The 10,608-nt window shown below is 42.6% G+C and overlaps 1 protein-coding gene across 1 annotated transcript; it reads right to left on the bottom strand.

Annotated features, from left to right (window-relative positions):
• Positions 1–1,059: 1,059 nt before the first annotated feature.
• Positions 1,060–9,956, bottom strand: LOC310935194 (single-minded homolog 1-like; the record flags this gene model as incomplete). Its single annotated transcript, XM_083899046.1, has 11 exons — positions 1,060–1,802; positions 2,209–2,596; positions 2,690–2,858; positions 6,377–6,524; positions 6,698–6,804; positions 6,923–7,122; positions 7,405–7,490; positions 7,711–7,815; positions 7,939–8,032; positions 8,167–8,249; positions 9,782–9,956. The coding sequence occupies 11 exons, from the start codon at positions 9,954–9,956 to the stop codon at positions 1,060–1,062; spliced, it is 2,298 nt and encodes a 765-aa protein (XP_083755172.1).
• Between the last annotated feature and the right edge of the window lie 652 nt (positions 9,957–10,608).

Here is a 10,608-nt window from a genome sequence, read left to right as displayed (position 1 = left end):
ACTCCTTGTCCAAAAAAGTTCATTGTGTGATCATATTTACATCATAAATTAAACAAGAAACTACAGACATTGAACATTTTAGTTTTAGATATGTCGGTTATTATCGAATCATCTTAACCCCCCCGCTGCGTGACAAAACAAAACAACAACCCTAAAAACAACTGAGAACAATTTGCATGTGGCGCATATAATCTGTATATGCTAATACGTTGGGGTAAAGCTTGAGGTAAAAGCAGAAAAAAAGAATAGACCCTGATATGTAAACGTAGTACATACACTGTCGAGATTTGGAGGTCGTTTTCATCACATACACATTTCTCTACTTATTTAACACTTTTACATATCAGAGGCAATTTTTTTTCCGTTTTTCCATTTCAATTTTTTTTTATTTTAATTCTAATCTAATGTCGGCGTAATTAAAACACCGATGCTATGCAGTCAAATGTCTACTCGGACAAAAGGAAAAATGACACTTACAGAAAATAGAGCCCACTGACAAATAAATACCAGGAAACATTAACATCTCACAATAATGCTTTCCTTTTCCCACGTCGCACCTCATGTGTCAAACATTACGCTCTGTGCAATGGAGTTATTTTAGGTGAAGGGGAGGGAGGGGGCAGTGGGGGGCAGTGGAGCAACACATTTTCTTACTGCCTTTGGAAATCGTGTCCAGGACAGATTAACTCACACGGCCACTGATGCGTAAGACATTTGGAACAGAAACGCTGGCTTGATGTTTAACCAGACTCGAAACTTGGTTCGTCTTTATGAGGAGGGAGGGAGGGAGAGTCAGCCTACTGCCACCAAAATAGCACTGTAGGCCTATGTAATGGAGCAAATGCTCTGATGCCCTGTGGTGGCATACCAAATGCTAGTTTCTTGAACACTAGTCTTTTAGAGTCTTGGGGGGGGAGAAAATAGTCGTTATGATACACAGGCCCGACAAAAACAGAAGAGCCAGAGACAGGGCACACATAACTTTCCATCCGCCAGTGTTTAAATGTTAACTGTTAAAATCCTCCTCTAGAGAACGGGCTCTGTCTTCATCAGATATTGTCAGCTCCCGTTGGTGATGATCACTGAGGTGGCTTTGTGTCCCTGCATCTGCTCGGCCTGCATCCTCACGTGCGACGCCATGTCGTACTGGACGCCGCCGCACGCCAGGCCCGAGTAACTCCGCAGGCTCTCCGGGTCGTACAGGTGCTCCAGGGAGTACCCAGTCAAAGCATAGGCGGCCTGTCTGTCTAGCGGCAGCCTCTCCTGGGTTTGGTAGAGCAGCGGGCTCCCCTGTGGCTGTGACGGGTGAGGGGAGAGATCAGTCTGCATGTAATCTTTGGTGAGGGAGAGGCCCGACCTGGGGATCCCGTCAGAGCTGGGGCTGCTGAGACGAGACAGAGAAGCTGGGCTGGTCGTGTTTTCGTCATTGTCATGAGGGCCGGGGACTTTGATGCCGTCCTTGTGATGCAAGCGCTCAGAAGGGAGGTCGATGCTGGGGGCTCCGGGCCCTCGACACACCACGCTGGGCATGTTGAGCTGGGAATGGTGGGGTAGTGAGGGGCTGAAGCACGGGCTGTGCGCTTTAGCGAGCCCTGAAACATCCAGCGGTGTCTTGTGCTGCTGGAGGCGGCTCTCCTCCTCTTTGATCATCTGCTGCGTGGCGCGAATCAGCGTCTCCATCTTGCTCGGCTCTCGGGGGCTCGCCCGGAAATGGTCACCATGGTAACGCTCGCCGGAATCGCTGGCTGAGCCACCTCCATCAGGTGAACTCACTACACTGTCTTCATCCCAGTGGCTCCGACCTGTTGGAAGAGTTGAATTAGTCACACGTGTTAATCCCTTATGTCTGTATTTATAATGTGTACAAAAAATGTGCTGAGCAAGTTTGGTGAAAGCATGAATGTGTATAGCTGTGCACAGTCCAGCATTAAATGCATATAGTGTAGAATCATGGTCTATTACTCTGACTGTCTTGGCAGAAGCAGAGTGGGGGTTGGTTTCCCTGTTAGAGGATGTGAGATGTGAAATAACTTGGCTTTCAATTGCAGGCAATTTTTCAACAGATGGTAGCAATCGGCACCCTGGCAAGAGACGCCGTAAACAACTTAGCGTGTCCCATAATAACATTTGAAAAACAGCTACCAGGAGAAGCTAGGCCAGAGTTATTTTCAGAGACAGATGGTTGTGGTCTCAACCCTAACACCTCACCATGAATGGCTCCATGGTAGGATGTGATTTCGTAGCCTTCGCTGTTGTCCGCTGAGGGTTTCGGCAGCGAGAGAACGGAGCGCGTGGCGTCCCACCACACCTCTCTTCCCGACTGAGGGGTTCCTAGGAAATAGCGGCTGCTCTGGCACCGAACGCGGTCACAGGTGGTGGTGTGGGGATGTGCTTGGGCATGAGCGAGATCCTCTTCGGATAAACCGAGGCTGTAGCACAGGGGGCCTGAGTCTGGATACAGTCTGTAGGCACAAGATGCCTCTGTAGCCTCAACGGGATCCAACAGCTGAGGAGATGCGGAGTCTGTCACGGGGCTTCCTCCCCATTGGCTGTCTTGGTCTGACTCCGAACGCTCTGGATTGAAAGCAGAAAACTGCTGGAAGGAAACAAAGACAATCACAGTTGAAAGGGTTTGTGATCTGAGACACACGCTTAGACAATTAGCTCGGCAAAACAAGCTGTTTATTACCTGTGGGTAGGGCGACACTCTGGCTTTGCCCTTTGACCCAGGCCCTGCCTGGGTCAAACGTGACTTGGTGCTCTTTCTGTCCTCGGTGTGATTGTTCGCGTATGGGAAGGCAGGCTTGGTGGGGCTCATTTGGTCCAAGGACAGCTGCATTCCCTTATACTCCGTGTCCCTATTTACACAAACAAAATATATGTTGAAGACGGGAATATGACTTATGTTCATCCAAGTTGTTACTTTTTAAGTCAAGCCAGTGCCTAAAAACAGTTCATCAAAGAATGCAGAGTTTGTTTGTCCACCATGAAAGTGGGATGAACTATGGGATGAATTTCTATGAAACTCAGGACAGACTTTCATGGTCCCCAGAGCATGACGATTACCGACTTTGATGATCTTTTGGCATTCATGGTGTTTGAATAAAATATGTCATTGCCATGAAATTAGTCACAACCCGTATCGCGGTACATTGTTTTAATACCTCAGCTGAGCAAAATGTACACAGTGCAGCAAAAGTCTTTACTTTGCGTTTGTTTGTGCGCTTACATGGTCAACCAAGAGTAGTGGCGTCTATTACAGGCTACCTGCTAAAACACTGGTGCGATAATACTGCCGTCGGAATAAGTTCAAGAAAAAATGTGTCAAATCTGTGAGGAGTCTGAGTCCAAATCTCTCTGTATGAGCATGTGAATCTGACGTAGCATGAACCTGAATGTTGTAGTGATATAATGTCGCGAATGATGGATTAAAAAACAATCTAATACAAATTAAGAAAAACAGTCTTTGGCAATTAAAATTACAGGCCAAGTCCTTGTCTCCAATTTCCAAATGCAATCAGCACTAGAGTCCAAGTCCACTAGTCCAGTTCCTGGATTTGAGAACTACAACAGTGGGAAACAAATATAAGCGTTATATTCAACCTCAAAAGAGAACTGGCATTACTTGAGATCTTTGCATTTTCAAAACTTGGCTTTTGATCATCATCCTTGCTGAAGGACATTGAGGAGATGAGGCTCATGGGAATTGTTGGCTCCTTTTAAATCACTTCTTAAAACCCATTTTTCATAGATTGGCATTCTTGTGACTTTGTCTTGTTTGTTTAATGTGTATTTATTTACCTGAACCTGACAGTTTTTTTTAAACATATATATTTTATACCCTAAAACCTTTATTTGCTCTATTTATTTAAAAAAAATGTAATTGCATTAATATTGTACTTTTGTTAATAATCTGTCGTCTTGTTTTGGCTGATATTAACCTGGTCTGTGAAAGCACTTTGTAAACTCACTTTTTAAAAAGGTGCCATGTAAATAAAGTTCCTATTACTGTGAATATTGTTGAAAGAGGTCAAGGTGTTACTGATTCACCAGATCTTAAACTATGGTGAAGCTAACATTGTTCCCCCTTATACTACTGAGCACCTTCTTTCTGCCTTTAACAGTCCCTGGTGGATGTAGTAGTAGAGCAACAAGTGACCTCATCAGTAATCAGTCTGCAGCAGACGTCTTTACAAATGTTGAATAAAGATAACTGCACAAATCTTTTCTAAAGACTATGATGTCAGGGCAATGACAAGCAAGAGTATTGTTAAAGATATTCCAGAGATTAAGTCCTCACACCTCTGAGACAAGTGACGCATAACCTGGGGAAAGTTAATCATTCTTTTCTGATGCACAAACACAAAGTCAACGTGATCACTGACACCAATCCCCTCTGCAAGTGTCTTTTGATAAAAAAAAAATCCCATTTATTTTAAATACAGACACTCTTTTTACCCGAGTATGTGTGCGCCATCTTTTCCAACATTTTAACCCACTGTCCTGTGGCTGAACTCAATCCAAAGTGACACTGTCTGGGGAGTGAAAAGGCTCCCGTGTCAAGTGTTCAGCAAACATGAGCCTATTCTGAACTTATCACATCAACGGTATGTAATAGCAGCTGCCTGGCATTTTAAACCCTGTGGCCCATCGCTGACCCCACACAGCCATGCCTCTTTAATATGACTCTAAATATGACCCATTCTTTATGTACAACACCTCGGCAAAGGCTGTGTTTGGACAGCCAGTGCGCGGTGGTGTAAGTGTTATTTGCTCTTGCAGGTATAGTTGCGCGCTGGCTGGTTCTTGCGTTTCCTATCTGTGCCCCTGGCTGACTTCTGTCTGAGCCAATAATGTTGGGCCTTTGTGCAAACTCAGCTGTGTTGGCTGAATTCCACCTCGGGGTCAACGTCGGAGCACGCCATGCCTGAAACACGCCACCGAACATGATTTATTAATGGATTCTTGTTTGGCTAAAATGCTGTCAGGGCAAGGTGATTGAATTGCTGTACTTTTTGTTTATTTGCAGTTTTTTGGGGGGGGGGATTCACTGTCATTTTTAATGTAGTCAAGCTGTTTTCTTACTGCATTGAAGAAATCAATATTTGGAGTGTTGCCATATGCATGCAACACAAAATCACACCTCGCCTTACACACACACACACATTTGCACTGCTGTCCTTTTAAGGACTGACTTCCAATCATTTGGACCAAAGCTTAAACCATAACCAATAACCAAAAATTCAAATACCAGCCACAAACTTAACCATATCCTCAGAAATAAGGGTTCTAATCAGGTTTGGACCAGTGTTTATGCCAGAAAGGGTCCTAAAGAGGCGACAAATACAAGTACATATGCGCACACACACACATATTTGTGCTGCTATCCTCTTAAGGACTCGCATTGACTTACAATCATTTGGACCAAAGCCTAAACCATAACCAATAACCACACTTTCAAATATCAGCCCTAAACTTAACCATATCCTCATAAATAAGGGTTCTGACCTGGTTTGGACCAGTGTTTATGCCAGAAAAGGTCCTAAATAGGCGAGAAATACAAGTACACACACACATATTTGTGCTGCTATCCTCTTAAGGACTCGCATTGACTTCCAATCATTTGGACCAAAGCCTAAACCATAACCAATAACTCACAATTTCAAATATCAGCCCTAAACGTCACCATATCCTCAGAAATAAGGGTTCTAATCAGGTTTGGACCAGTGTTTGTGCCAGAAAAGGTCCTGAAGAGGCGACAAATACAAGCACACACACACACGCGCACACACAAATAGTGACATTCGGATCAACCAAACCTAACAAGGAAATTACAGCATGTGCTACATCTATGAGATAGCTATTGATTCCCAGTTCGCCATGTGATCGATTCAGCTTTCCTTGGCCTGCAGATCAATCGTGACAGTAGAGAATGTTTTTTTTTTTTTGATGGGGTTGAACCTTGGTGTTTGTCTTGCACTGTCTCAAAGGGGGCCTCTCAGTGTGCTTTGTGCTCTCATAACACACAACCGCCTGAGCCCTGCAGCCGCAGTATTTGGGCGGATTTGTACAGAGAGGGCTGCAGAGGGATAAAGGGAAAGGATTTCTCCTCCAATCCAAGAGACAAAGACCCAATCGTGTCGTGGAGTGAGCTTCGAGCGTGGATCACGAGAGTGTATATGATGTGATTCTGCCTAATCTAGTTAAATATTCAAGGGTGTTCCCCTCAGCAAACACATTAAAAATTCAGCTGCAGTCAGGCCACACAACATAAAGCCCCGTAAACCTCGCGTTATGCTTATTACGTGGTCGTAATTGTCGGGATTTCAGTGGATACAAACGCGTGGTATTATAGGAAACGTATAGTGAGACTCACGTGAGGACGTAGTTGACGCTGACGATGCAGTGAGGTCTCGAGGAGCGGCTGTTGTGGACGATGGTGGCGTAGCTCTGCACCCAGACCCAGCCGCCGTGCTTGGCCAGGAAACGATAATACTTAGTGGTGACTTGGCCTTTTACTAGCACTGGAGGAGATAAAAGGGAAACGGAGAGGGAAAACAGAGATTAGTGTCGTTAACGACGGCCATGTTTGAGTGATTGTCTGCACGTGGTGGCTGCAGCAGCAGCAGCAGCAGGGGGAGGTAAAAAAAGGGGATCTGTTGTAAAAGCATGATGGTGGAGAATGCTTGTTTCTCACAGAGGTGGTGAGCACAGCGGAGGTGGAAGATGTCACAGCCGTGGACGTGATGGTACAGAGTTTTCTCTATCAGGTCCTGGGGCTCGTAACCTGTCAGCTCTGCGACCCTGGAGAGAAATTAAATCGTGATGGGGGAGTGATTCAGGGATATTTTTGGTGTTTTGGAATCCAGAGAGAGATAATCTGATCATGTTTTGCATCCTTTCCTGGAGCTAAAGAGCATACCTGGAGTCCAAGAAGATGAGCTTCATGTCCAGACTGGCTCTGAACATGAACATGTTGCTGTGCAGCTTGATCTCGGTGACGGCGCTGGGGGGCAGAGAGTGGCCCACGGCGACCAGACCCACGTTCTGGAAGCAGCCCTCAAAGGGCGACATGTCCAAACTGTACTGACGGATCTTCAGGTAGCCACTGCAGTGGATCACCTGGGATTAATAGATTTTTAAAATATAAAAATACAGATGCAAAGTGTACAATATGTAAGCAACAGATGTGCATTTTTTTTTTTTAAAGAAAAATAAAATAAACACTATTGTGCTGCCTTTAATCCTCAGTGACATCACATTTTAAAAAAAATATAAAATACTTTTTTAAAAATCAATTATCAACAATTAATTGCATTAAATGACTTTTGTAATCAACAAAATAGTGAATTAATAACTAATATATGCAATGGCACAAAAAAGAGAGGCTAAACTCGCCCATACCTTGTATCCACCACTGGTGAGGCCTGCGTTTCTTTTCGCCAGCACACATTTCATCCGCAGAAAGAAAGAGCGCTCCACTTCATATTCTGCAGGAGGAGGAGGAGGAACGTTGAGTAGATATTATTAAGAAAATAAGAGACCAATCAGAAACATTCACGTGAAGAAAAGAAGGAATACATTCGCTGCGTAAAAAGGAAAATGATGGGTCAATTCCAGAATTAATTCATTATGAATTCCCCTTTATATCTTTTATTTTTTAGTCATTTTATATGTAGTTATTTTTATTTATTTATTATGTTCAATTACCTTGGACGAAGTGGGAGTGATAGGGCTGGTGTGGCGTGAGCACAGCCGTCATCTCGTCGTGGTCGGCGGGATGGACGTACTCGTAAATACTGTTCCCAGTCAACTCTACCTGTGGAGATGAACTCGGGTAATGAACGGACTGAGAAAGGGACTCTAAGACATCATCATCATCATCATCATCATCAAAAACAGAGAGATTTCACCACATGTGACTGTATCCACACACACGGACCTGAGATAGTCCTAAATGGACCGACGCCGTCTCGGAAATGTACATGATCTTCCCGTCCGGAGCCACGACGAAGATGAATCCGTCCAGCGTCTGTAAATAAATAAATAAATGAATGAACGACATGGTTGTTTTGGCTCAGTTATCTCCGGGAGAATAATTAATCCTCCTTCCCCACTGCCTGTGTAGATTATGACTAACGTGTTCATATATTACTGTATATGTACCTGCAGTAAATGAGATCCCAGCTCTCGTCCGATGTTCTCCAAAGATCTCGTTCGACTCGTGTGACCCCACGCTTCACCCAGACCTGCACACAGACGCAAACCATGACTCCTGCGCGTCCCATGTAATTACATGCGTTAATGCATCTATTATTATTATTATCATGCATGCAAAAAATGCGTATTTTTAAGCGCGTAAAATGGTCCAATCTTTGGATTTGTGGCCTCCGTTTTTGAGCAAAAGTGGAACAAAGCTCATTGAAATTCATGTTTCATTAGGAGTCTGTTGGAGTCTTGTTACCCCGTCATAGTTGTTCGTCTCCCCCCGGCTGTGAGTGGAAATAAAAATGGGCCTTTTGCTAAAGGGACACATTATCAACATGAACTATTTTTTTTTTATTTTAAAATATATGTATTTTTATATAAATAGAATACGTGTATTTTATTCAGTCTACTCTCCTCCTGTCTGTTTATTGTGATTTTTTATTCCTTATACACATCATTCTTTGTCAGATTGTGTGTGTCTGTGTGTGTCTGTGTGTGTGTGTTTGCCTCCTGCTTACATGGCCGTAGCTGATTAGAAGCCTTGCTGGGCCTTTTTTTTCGTTCTAATTGGTGCATCTTGTTCTCAGTCACGCAGCCACAGAAGCCTGCAGAGCCTTGTACATAAAAGATGGAGGCAGATCGTCTCCTTTTGGACACACGGAATTAAAATAATAATAATCTTAATAAGACTTCCTGTCGTTCAGTAGCATTCGTTGTATTTTTTTCCCATAGATTATTTGTATGTGGATTAACGTAAGTTTTAATATATTTGAGGCATGATTTTTTTTACTATACGGCAAAATTTGTACAAATTGGTAAAATTAATTGTTATTTTTTGAGCCTTTATTATAATAATTTTATTAGTGAATTGAACTATTATTTATTATTCGAGCATATAAGTGTGTTAAGTTGCTTACGCCCCAGATACACTGTTATTATTATTTATTCATATATTTTTTTTATTTAATAATAGTTTTTTTGTGTGTAGTTTGAATAATTATTAAACTTCGTTTCCATTTTGTTGACCAGTTAAGTTTGTATAGATAAACTATCACGTGACACGTGTTGTTCGTTACTGCAAGGAAACAAAATAATACTACTACTACTACTAATAATAATAATAATAATAATAATAAATAAACGTAATAATAAAAATAAATTATTGTGGATGAGGATGTGGAAGACTATTAGGGCCACAAATAAATGAGAGAAAGAAAATAAATCCCAGCAAGAATTCAGAGATTAAGTCATAATTCTGACCATAATCTCTGAGTTTAATCTCAGAATTCTGATATTTTTTCTCAGAATTATGAGATGGGAGGAAAATCAGAATTCAGATTCAGAGAAAATAAAACAGCATGGATTCTGAGAAATTCTGAGATTAAGGTCATAATCCTGACGTTAATCTCAGAATTCGTGCTGTTTTATTTATTTTTTCTTTCTTTCAATCATTTTTTTCCTTTACATGTGGCCCTAATACTCTTCCGTATGAGGATGATGATGATGAGGATGATGATGATGATGGTGCTTGTGATGATGCAGTGATGTGTTGACACGAGCTGCACGCGCTCACCCTGAGGGAAAACTATCCTCATCTTCAGGTAACTCGTCGTCAGTCTGATGATCGAAGCCTTGTCCAGTTGGGAGGTGATCGCCGACGGCAGAGGCAACATTTTAGCCAGTTCGTAAAATTCACTGTTCTCCTTTTCCCGTCTAGTCCTTGCGGCCGTCTTTGATTTCTCCTTCATTTCGCCTCCTTTCCTTCTCTCACTCTGTATATATATATATGTGTGTGTGTGTGTGTGTGTCCTCGTTCACTTCAGACGTCGCTGCTCGTTCACATCAGCTCGATTCCTCTGCGCTTTGCCTCGTTTTCATTGCGTTTTGTCGAGTGAATTTAAAGCCCTTCTCTCTTGTGCGTTATGTTGAAAAAACCAAAACAATGTGGACAGATGGATATTCCTGGTATAGGTAAACTCCTCCTGATGGACATGTGTGGTCAGTGATACTTCACGCTGCTTGACGTTAAACCTCCTCGGTGCAGCGGCTGTCGTTCATCCATGACCTGGAAACCACAGGTGGAAGAAAAAAAGGGGGAAATTATTGTTTGTAGAAAAAAAACATTGATGCATTTTGATCTAAACTGAGGCTGCAGCTTCACACCAAGCCCATGACCCTTGTGTTATTTATTTATGTATTTATTTATTTATTTATTAATCTATGCCTGGTGCAGGCCGCTGTGTCAAAACCTGACTTTAGAAAATGATTTATTCAATCAAAACGCAACAAAAACAACGATTAAAAACGACAAAAGCAGAAAAACAAAATGTGCAAATAGGAGACGATGCACATGTGATGCTATAGCACGTGTAATGTAATCGAACGAAAATATAATAATAA

Source organism: Microchirus variegatus (genome assembly GCF_963457635.1).
Source record: "Microchirus variegatus genome assembly, chromosome: 12".
Taxonomy (NCBI): domain Eukaryota; kingdom Metazoa; phylum Chordata; class Actinopteri; order Pleuronectiformes; family Soleidae; genus Microchirus; species Microchirus variegatus.
Note: the sequence above shows the minus strand (reverse complement) of the source record. Positions and strands in the feature narration are given on the sequence as shown.